At 49.2% G+C, this 15,142-nt stretch overlaps 7 protein-coding genes across 7 annotated transcripts; 2 read left to right on the top strand and 5 right to left on the bottom strand.

The window, feature by feature from the left end:
- Window positions 1-2,383: 2,383 nt before the first annotated feature.
- ACHE_50681A (uncharacterized protein) lies at window positions 2,384-3,523 on the bottom strand (the record flags this gene model as incomplete). The annotated part of the gene is made up of 1 exon (XM_043280425.1): window positions 2,384-3,523. The coding sequence occupies one exon, from the start codon at window positions 3,521-3,523 to the stop codon at window positions 2,384-2,386; it is 1,140 nt and encodes a 379-aa protein (XP_043138005.1).
- A 1,486-nt stretch (window positions 3,524-5,009) lies between these two features.
- On the top strand, window positions 5,010-5,842 carry ACHE_50682S (uncharacterized protein; the record flags this gene model as incomplete). The annotated part of the gene is made up of 3 exons (XM_043280426.1): window positions 5,010-5,135; window positions 5,191-5,386; window positions 5,436-5,842. 3 exons carry the CDS (start codon window positions 5,010-5,012, stop codon window positions 5,840-5,842), a joined length of 729 nt encoding a protein of 242 aa, XP_043138006.1.
- A 398-nt stretch (window positions 5,843-6,240) lies between these two features.
- On the top strand, window positions 6,241-7,636 carry ACHE_50683S (thermophilic desulfurizing enzyme family protein; the record flags this gene model as incomplete). Its single annotated transcript, XM_043280427.1, has 3 exons — window positions 6,241-6,530; window positions 6,584-7,057; window positions 7,123-7,636. The coding sequence occupies 3 exons, from the start codon at window positions 6,241-6,243 to the stop codon at window positions 7,634-7,636; spliced, it is 1,278 nt and encodes a 425-aa protein (XP_043138007.1).
- A 168-nt stretch (window positions 7,637-7,804) lies between these two features.
- On the bottom strand, window positions 7,805-9,014 carry ACHE_50684A (NAD(P)/FAD-dependent oxidoreductase; the record flags this gene model as incomplete). Its single annotated transcript, XM_043280428.1, has 2 exons — window positions 7,805-8,730; window positions 8,783-9,014. The coding sequence occupies 2 exons, from the start codon at window positions 9,012-9,014 to the stop codon at window positions 7,805-7,807; spliced, it is 1,158 nt and encodes a 385-aa protein (XP_043138008.1).
- A 905-nt stretch (window positions 9,015-9,919) lies between these two features.
- Window positions 9,920-11,484, bottom strand: ACHE_50685A (uncharacterized protein; the record flags this gene model as incomplete). Its single annotated transcript, XM_043280429.1, has 5 exons — window positions 9,920-10,961; window positions 11,009-11,136; window positions 11,189-11,202; window positions 11,251-11,325; window positions 11,376-11,484. 5 exons carry the CDS (start codon window positions 11,482-11,484, stop codon window positions 9,920-9,922), a joined length of 1,368 nt encoding a protein of 455 aa, XP_043138009.1.
- A 1,226-nt stretch (window positions 11,485-12,710) lies between these two features.
- On the bottom strand, window positions 12,711-13,864 carry ACHE_50686A (uncharacterized protein; the record flags this gene model as incomplete). Its single annotated transcript, XM_043280430.1, has 3 exons — window positions 12,711-13,296; window positions 13,352-13,694; window positions 13,822-13,864. 3 exons carry the CDS (start codon window positions 13,862-13,864, stop codon window positions 12,711-12,713), a joined length of 972 nt encoding a protein of 323 aa, XP_043138010.1.
- A 350-nt stretch (window positions 13,865-14,214) lies between these two features.
- On the bottom strand, window positions 14,215-14,757 carry ACHE_50687A (tautomerase family protein; the record flags this gene model as incomplete). Its single annotated transcript, XM_043280432.1, has 1 exon — window positions 14,215-14,757. One exon carries the CDS (start codon window positions 14,755-14,757, stop codon window positions 14,215-14,217), a length of 543 nt encoding a protein of 180 aa, XP_043138011.1.
- Window positions 14,758-15,142: the final 385 nt, after the last annotated feature.

Consider the following 15,142-nt stretch of genomic DNA (forward strand, 5'->3'; position numbering starts at 1 on the left):
AAGAACCAGGGACAAGCATTAATGAGTCGGTGCGTGCATGTGACCAATCAAAGTTGGCTTCCCGGTTTGCAGTGAATGACCCCATAATTACTGGTCGGGATGAAGTAGCTGGGAAGCGATAGGACGTGGGTAGGGCTTTCAACGTAAGTATGGAGGCTGTTTCAGATATCGATGGTCTATGACCAGGATACTATACCATATCGAGGAAGAGACCTTTTCTTATTCTGAAGAGCAGCTTTTCCTAGTCGACGGGTTGATAAGTTGAAAAATATGTTCACCCATTGGGCACCCTTCTTAGTTTTATAGAGCGCCAACAAATACGCAATATTCGATTCTCCAGTGACAATAGTCGTTCATTTGGTAGCTGTATTTGATGGATAGCATATGTAGCAAAGGTCCAAAAGGAACTACGCCCAGCTACACCGGGGTTTTCACCTGACAGGTAGAGGCAGTGAATGTTCTTCCCACATGTGGTCATGGTATCAAATTAATTCATTGTAGATCGACATTATCTGTGTCCCGAGAAGGTTGTGGAAGGAGAATAACACCAGTGAGACTAGTTAGGTGCATGCCTCTTCGGACTCAACAGATTAAGTCCGGTTGATGCTGTGAGACGACTGGATGGCACGAGTCTCATCAGTCCCTCAATAACAGGAACGAGAGGTATGAGCTCTGGATGATCCACCTGTTCGACAAGCCTTCGCTTTAATTCTGACAATTGAGTATCTTGAAAATCAGCCATGACGTTCTCTTGCATTGCATTTTCCATAGCTTACTGCTCTTCCTGTCAAGTCCATGTCCAGGACTGCATTGCGCTTTCCAGTCATCTGGCATATTATTCGACCCCACTAACTCTATCATCTGCGCCACCAAGGCATTATTATTACCCTTGTATGTAAAGGGGCTTGTTCCAAAAAGAAACGAGTATATCTATAAACATCAGTACAGCGTCCAAAGTAGAGGCATGGTCACTTACCACACATCCGGCACGCCACAGATCAACTCTATAGTCAAATGACCCCGTAAATATGGTCTCGGGGGCTGGAAAGGGCCCGGTTTTTCCTATTCGTCTAGTTTTTTCCCATTGGAAAAAACTCCTGCCGAAATCGATTATTCGAAGATCTTCGTGATCTTCCTCTACCCAACTATCCCATACTATCGCCTTCACCAGATGCGTTGGTAGCCCTTCATCCAGTGGTCTACCATCCGAACGGACTAATGGCTCGACCTCTGGGGCTCCGACAAACTTGAAGATACGTTCTCTCGTCGTTGACAATGATCTACCGCTGAATACAACGGTCCATCCACTTATATCTGTAATCATGTCAGCTAAGCAGCTATCAGGAACAGGTTATTCATTACCTCCATGTGCCATCCCAGCACTATGAATAAATTCAACGCACTCGAGAAGCTGTCTTGACATTCGCATAATAGTACCGGGCTCAAGCTTGTCTCCGGGATTCGTGTGATCCGCATAGGCCGAATAGTCCATAAGTACCCATTCAACAGGCGGGCCGAGCAGCTCAAAGACCAGACACTGGTGATCCCCATTAGGACCGCTGTGAGAAAAGATGTCAAGAAACTGGATGACGTATTTGGAAGACAAGCGTCCCTTGCATTTTCCTTCCAATAGCTGCAAATGATGCAGCTCTCGGGATCTCGATGAATCGTCTGCATTTGCGGTCACGATCTCAAGTGAAACCCAGTAACCATTGCTGTGATTAGTTAGTGGTGATAGTGTAGGCAGTACGGAGTTATGGCCTACCTTTTGTCATACGCCAACCAGGTTGTCGAGTATTTTCCCCAACCTAGTTTATGGTGCACCTGGTAACGCCCGTCTTTGAAGCTATCACCTAGGTTAACTGGATGGTAGCCACCTGGCTTATACCCTAGCAATGGCTCCTGTGTGTAGAACAGGTGGTTTGGCTGATAGATAAAGGTCTCCTTCATTATCAAGGCCAAGTAACACTTCCGGGTGGGTTGGCTTGTGGAAAAGGATTGCGAGAAGGGAAGTTGTTATCCCTTCTTTCCCTTTTTGGTCACGTGTGCATCCATTCGCCGTGTTATTGGAATATCAACAAATATTTCTTTCTCTTTTCTTGTCTGAAGCATCAAGAATTTCTATACAATTTGTTGGATTATCTATATGCCCTATTGCTTCTTATATAACTAACGGATATCTCCATACATACAAACCAGACTAACTTTATCCAATCAGAAGAATAACACAAAAAGAACAATCAATCAATCAATACCTCACGCTCCACTTCAGTGGCAAAGACCAGACAGGCAAATAACCGGCACCGAAACAGGTCTATACACATTCCATATAAACGCCCGAAAACCCGGAGACGAATACGACATAATCCTTATCCAAGCCTTTTTAGTGAAACTGGAAGATATTCTCATCAGGAGTAATCGCCTGGTGCACAACCTCCTGTGGTCCCTTTCCTCCGGCAATCTGCACCGCACATGCTGTCTCGATTGAGTCAACCATGATTGTCTCATCGGAGAGAGTTGGCGAAAGAGGTGAGATTATCGAGACAGGGGACATGGGTGGAGAGACAGCGGTTGTGGAAGAAGTTGGAGAGGACGGCCCGAAGGGGGCGGAGTAGAACTTGGGAGAGAACTCGAGGTTAAGTCGGAAACTGGAGCGTTGGCTGGCGCGGAGGGCGTTGAAGATTTCGATGAGGGAGCGGCGGCGACTTAGGCGCGTGGAGAGGTAGGAGAGGTGGCTGGGGTCTTGTTCCCTTTTGTACTGTAATGATTCTGGTGCTGTCACCGGCTCTGGTTGCTGTTCAGGCTCTTGTACGTGTATTTGTACTTGCTCCTGCTCCTGCACCTTTTCGTGTTCTTCTTTTTCTTGGTGCTCCGGGTCTTGGTTGTCCTTGCTTTTTTGTGGCAGCTTCTGCTCCGCTGGTGTCTCCTCATTCAGGGCTTCTTTTCTCGATGCTTTATCTTCCGGTGATGTCGTGACAGCAGTTCCGATCTTGTCAGTCGACTCCTCCGGCTCTTGTTCTTCCCTAATCGCTTCCGTGATGCAATTTCTGAATTCAGGAATCATATCCAAGCAAGCTGACGTTCTAGTAGTCGTCCTAGAATTTCTTCTTGGTGTCGTTACCGCCGGTGGTGGCGGAGATGCCGTCGCAGCCAAATCACTCTCAATCTTCCTCATCTCCACAAGAACAGCCTCCTCATCGGGCTCAGGCATAAGAATCGTCCGATCGTCACTGAGAAAAGACGCCGTATCTGAGAAGCTAGTGTTTGCTCGGTCCTTCTCGTCCCATTCCAGTGTAGGTTCAGAATCTGAGTATTCGACAATGCGGATGGAGGGTGTTACTGTCTCCTGCGGGGAGGGCTTTCTGGCGATGCGGTGGGGTTTCTGGGGGAGACCAGAGGAGTCGATGTATGTTGGTTGCTTCTGGGTGTCATGGTACAATGGGTTGCTTCGTGTGGAACAGGAATCTTTTGTTGGTTTTCGGGGTTGGGCGCAGGGGAGTAAGAGGCTTGTTAGCCAGCTCATTCTTGGTTCGGTATAGCTATAAAAACAAGTATATGCACAGCAAAGTAAATGGATAAAGGTAATGAGAAAGGTTTGTTTCTGTCATGTACAGGGAACAAAACAAACAACTGGAAATGGGAGAAGACAAATTGCCTTTATATGTCAATACATCACAGTCCGAGACAGGGCCAACCGTCGGACTGGAGACGAGGCAATAAATGCAATATCCAATATTTATCGTATAGTTCCAGCTAGGTTACAGATTAATGCAGCTGTACCTGCATGTGGCAACGCCTTTGTGCATTGAAAGTGTCTGGATTACTCTTGCTACAATCCATTCATAACATCATGACGTTGAATATTCTTTTTCACACTTCTATTGTCAACATCACAAAAAGCTATATCTTGACACTCGTAGCAATTACAAACAAACACAGCATCAGTCTCAGACATTCAAACATCATCGCTCCTCGTAACCGTAGCCACCCGGACTTGCATGCATACGATACTGACCATACCTGCAAGGAACGCCAACCAGCCACGAAACAGGTGTCTAAAGAAGTTCTTCATACGAGCTGTGTTGGCTATGTCTCAGTCTGAAATAATGAATTCAGGTATCAAAGTAGCATTGTGGTGGTTGGTGAAGTTTGACGGTGCTGTAAGGAGATATGGGGAGTGGTTGTAGAGTTACAAATTTAGGGCTGGATAGCAAATAGCAAAAACCAACCACTCGGGAGCAGTGGCTGGGAGTATATCCCTGTCACTGGTAGAGCTTCAAAGTTTTATACTTCATCCCTAGATACATCATACGGCTAAGTTCGAGAAACTGTGGTTGTATTGCTTTGGGTGAGATAACATGGATATATCTAACTGTGGCTCGCTACCTTAATAGGCACGATTAGGAATATGAATGATACAACTCATAAAATTGTAGAATACTCCGAGGGAAACGTTCATTTTGATGGTATTTTCCTACCACGATTTCGAAACTTGCTATACAAGTAAGGGATACAATATATATATAGTTAGAGCGCATGGGTGGCCGACCTTCGGAGAAAAGGGACTGTTGTAAAACTTTACTCAGAACCGTTGCTATGGACTGACAAGACTTATGGTTTCTATCCAATATGTCATTTTCTACCAAAGTACTCCTCCGTATTAACTATTATCTGTAAAGGGTCATGTGACTTCCCGAAATAGAAAGAACCCATCCTGCGAGCACATCATCCCAAAATCCATTATACAATCACCCTAGAAACATGGAATTGGATAATAACTCTAATTAAGCTTGAAAACGAGCATAGTCCGGGTCTCCGACGGGATGGTTCAGGGCAAGATTTTCCTTCGCCATCGGAGTTTGCAATGGTGCAATCGGCATTTGGTTTTTGGAGAACAGGTCTTTCTGGGATAGGGTCATTTATATCCATTGCGAGTCGCAATTTACAAGCCAAAGACCTTGCCTGCAACTAGTTCTCGTCAATTGCCTCTGCACTAGGAGCCTGCTAAAATGACCTCGAAAGAAACCCACGAGACCAATGGTAGCACCAGCACCGGAACCAACCCAGTGGACCTGGAGCACCAAGCACGAGCAGACACTCTGGTTGTGGAGTTGCCCAAATCTCTTGGAGCAGGGGTAAGTTTTACTTCTTCGATATGCGGCAAAAATGAACATTTACTGACTGTTGTAGTCTGCATTGGCCCTTGGCGCATTCGGTACAACCCTGACGACGCTCTCATTGAGTCTTATGGAATGGCGAGGAGTTACCGTTACGAATGCTTTTGTTGCCAACTTCTTCTTCATCGCGGCGTTTGGTTTGGTGATCACGGCGCAGTGGGAGCTGTCTATCGGCAATGGCTTTGCATACACAGTCTTTAGCGCTTTCGGTATGTTCACAACACATCGTAACTTAGTATCCAGTGACTAACTGGTCAGGTCTCTTTTACGCCGGCTATGGAGCTCTCCTCACACCCGCCTTCGGAGTCGAGCAGGCATTCGGCAACGATACCGCACAGTACAACAACGCAGTCGGATTCTTCATGATTCTGTGGACGGTCTTCGTCTTCACATTCCTGATCGGGTCGCTACCTAGCAATCTTGCGTATATACTGGTGTTTTTCTTTGTGGATTTGGGCTTTCTTACTGTCGCGGCGAGCTACTTTGCTGCGGCGGATGGGCATCAAGCATCCTCGGTTGCGCTGAAGAAGTCCGGTGGTGCGTTTTGCTTCGTTGCGGGTCTTGTGGGATGGTACATTGTGTTCCATTTGCTGTTGAAGGATTCGTTGCTGGATCTGCCATTGGGTGATACTAGTCGCTATTTTGCGAAGAAGAAGCGCACGTAATTTGTATAGAGGGATTATTCGGGTGATAGACATAGATAGGGCAGTGGTACAGAGTACAATGGATGTTCTACAAACCTTAATATATTACCATCGCACCATGTTCCTGTTCACATTGACATTGCATGCTCTACTACGGAGTACTCCAACTCTGCCTGTATATTCTGTATCCTCACTGTATATGATCTACATCCGTATAACCGATAACGACATGGTCCACTCAATTGGCGAAATTAAGCAATTGAAGCTAATCACAGTCACCCCATATCGCATCATCCGCTGCGGGCATCAGCTAATTACATACCCCTCATGGATATACCATCTCCATAAATACATCTATTAATCCTCCCCTCAACCCCTCCAACAACACCAATAGCCAACACATTCATCAGATCAGCACAATGGCCGAAGTCCCCGCCACAGACCCCTCCGTCTACGCCTCCTACGAGTCCAAATGGGCTTCCCTCCCCTCTACCGCAGATGAATGGCTGTCTCGCGCGCGCGAGGTCGCTGATGTTCTTGCGCAAGATGCGCCGCAGCGGGACATAGAGCATAAGTCCCCGCGCGCGGAAGTCGCTCTGCTCAAGCACTCGGGACTTCTCAAATTGCTGGGACCGAAGAAGTATGGTGGTGGTGAGCAGCCGTGGACGGTGGGGTATCAGGCGATTCGGGAGGTTGCGAAGGCGGATGGGTAGGTTCAAACTTTCTAGCGAAGATATAGATGGATGGTTAACCAGCTTATAGGTCAATTGGAATGCTCCTTGGCTATCATTTGCTGTGGTCCACAACCGCCAACGTCGTCGGAACACCCGAGCAAATCGAACGCACGCACCAGACCATCATCTCGAATAACTACTTCGTCGGAGGTGCCGTGAACCCTCGCGACAGTGACCTGAAAATCACTTCCGACGGCGACAGTATCATCTTCAACGGCGCGAAGTTCTTCAACACTGGTGGTGTGGTTTCTGACCTCACAGTTCTTGAGGGTGTGCTGGAGGGCACTCAGGACCATATCTTTGCTATCGTGCCCACCGTGCAGCCGGGTATCCAATTCGCGCACAACTGGAGTAACGTCGGGCTACGATTGACCGAGTCTGGTGGCGTGAAGATCGAGAACGTCCGCGCGCCGTGGGCAGATGCACTTGGCTGGGATGCTGCATCCAAGAAGCCGCGCGACGATACGCTGAAGATTACATTTGGCGCTCTGCTGCTGCCAACGTATGCCCACCTTGCCCTCCCATCTTTCGTTATCTTCTGAATCACGCACATACTAACAGAAATAGCATCCAACTCGTCTTCGGCAACTTTTACCTCGGCATCGCCCAGGGCGCCCTAACCTTCGCCTCCAAATACACAACCACGAACACCCGTCCCTGGCCCTTCGGCGGCGACAACAAGTCCTCCGCTACAGAAGAATTCTACATCCTCGAGCGCTACGGTAACTTCTTCGCGCACCTGCGTGCCGCAGAAGCCCTAGCCGACCGCGCCGCCGAGCAACTCTCGGGAGTATACACCAAGTATGGCTCTGACCGGGGTGCGCTTACTCCTCGCGAGCGTGGAGAGGTTGCTGAGTGGGTTGCAAGTGTTAAGGTTGTTGCGACAGATACGGGGCTAAGGGTTGCCAATGGCGTGTTTGAGGTTACTGGGGCGAGGGCGACGGGATTGAAAGTTGGGTTGGATCGGTTTTGGAGGGATATTCGGACACATACGTTGCATGATCCCGTGGCGTATAAGAATCGGGAATTGGGGAGGTATGTGCTGCTTGGGGAGGTTCCGGAGCCCACTTGGTATACTTAGGCGACATGGTACGAGACTCCATGTTATACTCAGGATAGATATATAGATGCACGCGATACCATGAAGATATTGACTCATTACGATCAGAGAAGACATTCATGCTCATCGAAGCAATTGAATTAGAAAATAGACATTACTATTTCATACTGCTTACCCATCGTCATTCGTTTAACCACGGCGGCGCAATCTGTTGTACAGCGCCTCAATCTCGTTACCCATCCGGCGCTCAGTCTCCTTCTCCAACATGCGGCGCTCGGGCACACGCTTCGAGATAGCAGCCTGAGCCTCTTCGCGCGACATCTCGACATGGGCAAAGACAGCAGCGCGCTTGCCACTGAACATAGCGTGCGGCACGTTGGTGCTGTTGTCACTGTTCGCATCACCAACAGCCCACACACCAGGCAGAGAAGTCCGCAGACCAGAGTTCGTCTGCGTGTCGATCTTGTTACCCAGCATCTTGAGACCAAGCTGCTCGGGGAGAGTTGAGCGCTGCGCGGTGTCAAAGTTGGTTATGAAAGCGTTGCGCTCGACGGGCTCGCCCTCGGTGAAGTGCACGAGGAACTTGTCGAATTGGCGGCCTTCGTCGTCCTTATGGGTTTCGCCGTCCTGGATACGCTCGATTTCGGTGATGGTGCGGTTGTCGAGGCGGATGTTGTACGCTTCCACGATGGCTCTCCAGTCGGGGTGGGCCTTGGTCAGAATCTCCTCCTGGGCAGGGGTCTGAGTGCCGTTCAGGAAAGCAATGATGTCGCTGTTCAGGGTAGTGTACACCTCAAGAGTGCTGCCAATGATATCCTGCAAAGCACCCAGGATACCGAACGGCTGGTCACGGTGCTCGTAGCCATCGCACCAAGGACACCAGAAGATACCCTTGCCAAAAGCTTGCTCCAGACCGGGGGTGTCAGGGAGGACGTCACGGAGACCAGTACCAAGGACGACCTTGCGAGCCGTGTAGGTCTTGCCGGAGGCATCGGTAGCTTCGAAGATGTTGTCTATGGGCTTGATGGAGGAAATGGAAGTGTCGACGATGGTGGAAGTGTTGTAACGGAGTATTTGCTTGCGGGCGGCACCGCGGAATTCAGCGGGAACGGTTCCTGCTCACATCAGTATGTGGGTATTTAAACCAGGTAAATGGTGAGGAAGTACCGTCGTTGCCAATAACATCATGCATGTTGCGGGTAGGCGCGTTGCGGTACTCGCCCGAGTCGAACAGCGCAGTTCGACGCAGAACACGCGAGAGACCGCTGATGGCGCTCAGACCGGACGGACCACCACCCACGACAATGACATCGTAGTCAGTCTCGGGGACGGAGGCCGCGAGGGCAACGGTGAGGAGGGTAAAGAGGGAATAGAAGGCGGAGACCATCTTGCGAGCCATGGTGCTGGATGCTGGACCGTGGATGGGAGAGAAGACCGATCTGGGACAGGAAGTCTAGAAAAGATGTCGGGTTTTTATACATGGGTCCCTGGGGTACTCAGCTAAACCGTAGGATGACCAGCCGTAGCTGAGAGAATGGGATCGGCATTCATGCAGCAGTTCAATAGTCGATGTATGAGGGTGAGTCGGCGCGGAAGGTGCATTCCTGCGTACATATTCATACTCTGTACTTCTTGACATTCCCCTACAGTGACATTGATGCATACTGGTAGACCTCATACGGGATACACAGATCAAATTGTATAACAATCATGGGAGTACTGAATTGATTCCTGTACAAGTAAAAATACTCCGACTTTATATAATTGTACAAATGCTCCGTGTCAGTACCACAGCTGAAATTTCCACAACTTTCGCTCTCAGCCCTGTCGATCTCCAATAGTTTGCATATGCAACCCAATCATAACCCTCCACAAATGCTGCCGAGATCCATAGTCCGGGCCGAGAATCTCCACCAGGTATTCCAAGTCTAGACAGATCGGCGTCTTCAGGATGCCCGGATCGAGCATCCGGGGTTGAGCTGGGCGAATAAAACAGGGACATCAGATGCATAATACATAAGTGCCCTATGTGAGAAGCAGGAACTTATTCAGATATGCGCGTTGTTTATTTCCTATCTGGATCGGTGTCAGTATGAGGGAGAAGCAGTGGTAGGGCGGAATGCTCAACCAATATTATCAGGAATGCAGACAAGTGCATTACTTTCAAACCGCAGAAATATAAGACATTAAGATTATGTTAATGCATATACTATCATCAAGCAAATATAAACATAAATCACGCGCGGATCGAGGCGTGTAGATGCGTTGGCCATCTCGCGCTGTTTTCTGAAGCCTTTAAAAATTTTAGTACTCATCACTTCGACGGAAGGCATACCGCAACATACGCGAAGCACTCTGGGTCAATGCCTGCCGCACACTAGACAAGAATCCCTTATTGTCATAAGCCTGGGTAACATCCCACACCATCGCACCTCCGAAGCTGTCGAACCCTTGGGCGTACTCGATAATCGGCTTGAGTTCCGAAATAGGTACGAAGCCGCTAACCGACGCTTCCTTGCTGGCGGGAACACCGAGAAGCACCTTGACGTCTTGGTTCTTGGAGCCGTCCTTGGCCCAGTCATCCCACGTCTTAAAGTTAAATTGAGGTTGCTCGTCAGAATTCGCGTCAAAGCTGCTCAGGCCGCATGGATTGTTGTAGAATTGCACAAATACAGCATCCATGTCGACGGGGCCGGGTCCGTTGAGGAAGTCCTTGTCCGCTGCATCGGGGTAAGGGCACTGCGGGGCGGAGGTAAGGTAGTATTTTCGGTCTGACTCGCCGTCCATCAGCTCGCGGAGGCGCTTGGCGAATGGCTGCATGTTGGAGTTGGTGGCTTCAAAGTCTAGGTCGAAGCCATCGACGGAGGTCTTGCCGAACGGACGGTACACCTTGGATGCCTGGCTGCTCGTGGAGACAGGTTCAGATGCACGGCCGATAAGCTGGGGCGCTAGGTTGTTGAGACTTGTCGCCTGTGGCTGCCAAAGACCATTTTGGTTTGCGGGGGAATTCGGGGTATTCCAATTGTTATTGTTCCAAGTATTCCAATTATTCCAAGTATTCCAAGGGGCGTTCGTGCCTGCAGCAATGGCGGTTGACGGCTGGTCAGGTGCTGCCGTGGTGGCTGGCTTCTGAGTCTCTGTGGGCTGAAGCGTAGCAGTTTCCTGAGCAGAGTGTACAGGCTCTTCGGCTGGCCCGTGCTCTTTGGTAGGACCAAACGTCTTCCAGATCAGTTCCGCGCCTGCAATGGCCTCTTTTTCAGAGCTGAAGCCACCCTCGTTGTACGTAGCTCCTCCAATGGACAAAAGAATAGTCTTGCCGTTCTTCTGACATTCCGCGATGTCCGCCCTGGATTTGTTAGTTACTCTGGAAACAGCTCTGCTGGGGCTACTTACCCAACTTCGGGACAGTTCTTCAGATTTGTCCCGTCAAATGTGTCGCACCCCTTGCTGATGTTGGAAAGGTCATATTCCGGTGCACCTCCTGGTCCGTTGATAGTCATCACGAACGCCATGACGATGGCCTATGGTAACTTGTCAGGCTGAGTCAATTGGGTCCGGCGATTGTCAACTCACGTCAATATTTTCATCTAGAGACTGTTAGCCTATGTCGCATCCAATAACTATGGTACACTTACCTTTGCAGTAATGTGATAACGGCTTTTGGGTCTGTTCGTCTCCTCCACTTGCTGATGCTCCCAAGGAGTTCTGGCCTGCCCTGCGTTAGTATGTATTATCCAAATTTTTGATAATGGCTACATACCCCAGTAAACAACCATATTTTCCCTCTGAGAGAAATCGAGCTTCGCATACGCTCCTCTAACAAAGGCAAGCGCAGCTGTCACTCCAAGTGCTCTTTGGAAGAATGACATGATGCAACAAAGATAGCAAGTGTCCGATGAGGGACCGAAATCTATCAAACAAATGTGTCGAGCATGTGGTAAACGCTGGAATAATAAAGCGGCAAGATCAAGAATCCCTTGGTGTCGTCAACGTCAATTGAGATTCTTCGCGGTGCGCTCTCCTAGATCAAAGCAATCCAGGACTAAGGACATGCCTTATAAGTCTCCTAGATTATCCCCCCTCTCCTCCCAGTACGAACCATGATTCTGTCCCTCTTTCCGCAGAAGCAAGCGTTTCAGCAAACCATGCTAGCCCTTCCAAGGCATGTCTGTCAGAAGTCCGCATCTGTCATCCTCGTGTCAATTGCTGTTGGTGGTTGTACATACCAGACATTGTCAAGCCGATCCTTGGTATGCTATCCCTTAGTCAAGACGACAGACCGCGTACCTGCATATGAATCAGGGCAAAAGTCGACGGAAACGCAATTGTAAGTTTCATTGATGCCATCCTGGTATTGATAAACGCGCCATAATTAATCACAGAAGAGATGCTTAAAAGACTTTGATGTGCGTACCTCACGAAGCGACAAACTGTCAGTGAAGACGCAAGGGAGAACTAAGCGCGGGAAACCCTAGGTCCTGGATATTGGACGTGAAGATAGCGCATAGAACCCTATATTGGTAGGATACTGGGTACAGACTACTGCCCTCATTCAAAGTGCGTATAATTCTTTCAGTATACAGGGTGTTTCATACGGAGTCCTGTCACAAGTTGACAGATTCGCAGGATCTCCTGCGACGATCGTACCTGAAACAGCAGGCAGCCCGAGGGACGCAAGGACTGTGCGGTATGGAGGAAGCGTTCTTTAGAGTGGCTTCAACGCATACCCGATATTCTTCCTCAAAAGTACCTTATAAATATTATTGAGACATTTGTTCGACGCTTTGAGTTGGCCCAGAGCGTCGCTCAGTTGAGTTACTCAGCTCAGCCACGTCGTCTGGTGATGCCGCGTCGTGGCAGGAGATCAGTGTTATTATTAGCTTCTTGGATACCTGTCGGTGCCTTGTTTGGTCACTGACAAGACCCAAAAATGGTCGTCCCTCACGGTCCCGAAGCAGGCGGAGTGATACAGCATAGTAGCACAACAATATATGTATAATGCAGGAGGTTTGGAAATGCATTAATAATTCATGTGCACATCTCGCATGAAGATCAAGTACTAAATGGAAACGTAGTCATAATTAGTCCTTCCAGTTTACCGCTTGATGCCAACCACCCGGTTAATAGCTTCATCGTTGCTCATCGAAGTGTCAATGACACCCGCAACCTTGAGAACGTCGACAACGTTTTCCACAACCTTCGAATCAATCCCCCGCGTAGTGTTGGTGAACTTAACATCCTTCAACCACTCCGTCGCATCCTCCTGAATATAAGTGCATCCCAATTCACCCGTGCCAAGTAACTTAACCACCTGCGCCTGGTCGGCCTCGAACTCCTGAATGCCCTTGTCAAGAGCCTGGAAGAGCTGCTGGAGCCTCTCGTCGCTTTCTGGGTCTGGGAAAGTCGAGGTGGACGAGACGATCAGCCAAGACGGCCACGGAGTGAAAATCTCGCCGAATTTTTTAAGAGGTGGCTGAGGGTTCTCGGGGGTCGGATGAAAGAAAGGCTTCGTGGTGAAGTGCTCCCACATGAAGAACTCAGCCGTTGGAGTCTGAGAAGGCTGCTCGTTGCCGGTGACGCCGTTGCGCAGGGCCTGGAAAGGACCAAGGACATTAGGGGTCAACGAATCAGGGTTCCAGCCTTGTTGTTGGGCGAGGACAAAGGACATAATGTGAGAGCCGCTGTCATAATCATCAGATGAGCATCTCCTCGAATTGAACGTTGACTACTGCTTACCTTCCAGGTCGACTGATTCCCACTCGCTGACCCTTCAGGTCAGACACATTGGTAATGTTGTCTCTCTCTCGCCCAGTGACAATCGCCCACCGCAATGGAGTGTCGACCCAGTGTCCCACCACCTTGTAACCGCCAGCAGCCGGGTCCTTTTGGGCCTGCTGCTTGCCAGCCAGCCCGGCAACCCATCCTTCGGTCAACCCGATCGCAACATCAATTTCGTTTGCGCGAAGGGAAGTGATCATATGTCCCGTTCCGGAGGGAAACGGAGTCAAAGAGAGCTTGAAGGGCAGCGAGGAGACGGCGGAAGAGCGGACGGCGAGGTGGAGAGGAGTGAGGTAGTGCTCTAGACAGAAAAATATATCAGCACAATTAATTCACGATAATTCTTTTTCTTGAAGACCGCAGAATACAGCTCTTGAATAGCTGCTTTTTCTCCGATAGTCCAATGCGGGGTTGAACAGGAATCATACCAGGCACATAGCCAATGCGGATGGTAGGGAGTGCTGAAGCCATGATGAATACCCTTGTCAGTGGTTAATTTGAGAATGAGGGAATAGTGGTATGTCTTCTCGAGGTTATGTTGTGAGAGAAACTGAATCGAAGTCCAGTCAAGCTTTTGGGATGGTGGGGTCATGGCGGGGTTATTTTACGCCTTTGTATACCGCGATTGGCAATACTATCTACTAGCAACATACACTTCACGGAAAATCTGACATACCCTATTCGTTCAAAATTCCACGAATTAACAGGGAAAATGCACTGATTTTGGATTTCCTTATAACATTTGACAGGCCATCGCCTGTACAACCCGCTCTTGTTCTTTCCACCCTGACCACGAGCACGGTCAATCGCAACAAACGCACTCAAGGATGAGGCTGCGCCTTTAATAGTTCCTCTTCATCCGTAACAGCATTTGCCTCGAACCATTTCTTTTCCATATCGGATCCCGTCGGTGGTGCGATCAGCCCGTTGACTCTCCACAGCTCACGACTGGCCTCGTAGATACCAAGCTCCCACTCAACACCTTTGGGCTTTAAGATCGGCCTCAGAATATCATCCACTGCTTTGAAGAAGAAGTTCTGGATCTCTTGACTGTCGAGGGCTCGGGCGATATGGTAAATGGACAAGGTGGTGAGCGCAGGAGGGTTCTCTCCTCCCGCGTAGATGTTCTCTGGGCCCAGCTCGAAGAAGTGGACATGGCAATAGAAAGGTGGCAGACCGACGCTCGTGTATATCTGGGTCATTTGTTGGGCAATGCATTGTTTCTCCTCGGGCGTCAGGGTACCGGCGGTGTGATGGAAAACCCACTTCGGCATGATGAGGGGAGGTCGTTTGCGTTTCGAGAAAGTGTAGAGAGTCAAGGGAGTTATGGAGGAAAGTGATATTTCGAATTGGGGATCATTCATGTTGCCTTGGGTCAATGGGGCTTATGTAGCAGGCACAATAGTCCAATTGTTCCGTCCGTCATTGCTATAAACCATGAACTTGAAACCATAGCTTGCAGAGGTACGACATGGAATTTGTCTGATTATCTCAACAGCCCGGGTTATTAGTGATCATTCCGTGCCGCAACAGTAGCTTTTACTATTCTTTCCGGCTTTAATCAATCTATATAAATCCCTGTATAGGAAAGTCGAGCTAGTCAGAATGAAGAAAGATACATTCATTCCTAGACAATAGTTCAACAGTTTCACTCTCACAATGTCCGAACTACGAGCAGCAGTCTACGTTGCACCTCCCATCCCGTTCCACGCGGCGCCTCCTTCAAAAGGCAGCCAATGGTCACCAATA

This window comes from Aspergillus chevalieri, chromosome 5, assembly GCF_016861735.1.
Source record: "Aspergillus chevalieri M1 DNA, chromosome 5, nearly complete sequence".
NCBI classification, from domain to species: domain Eukaryota; kingdom Fungi; phylum Ascomycota; class Eurotiomycetes; order Eurotiales; family Aspergillaceae; genus Aspergillus; species Aspergillus chevalieri.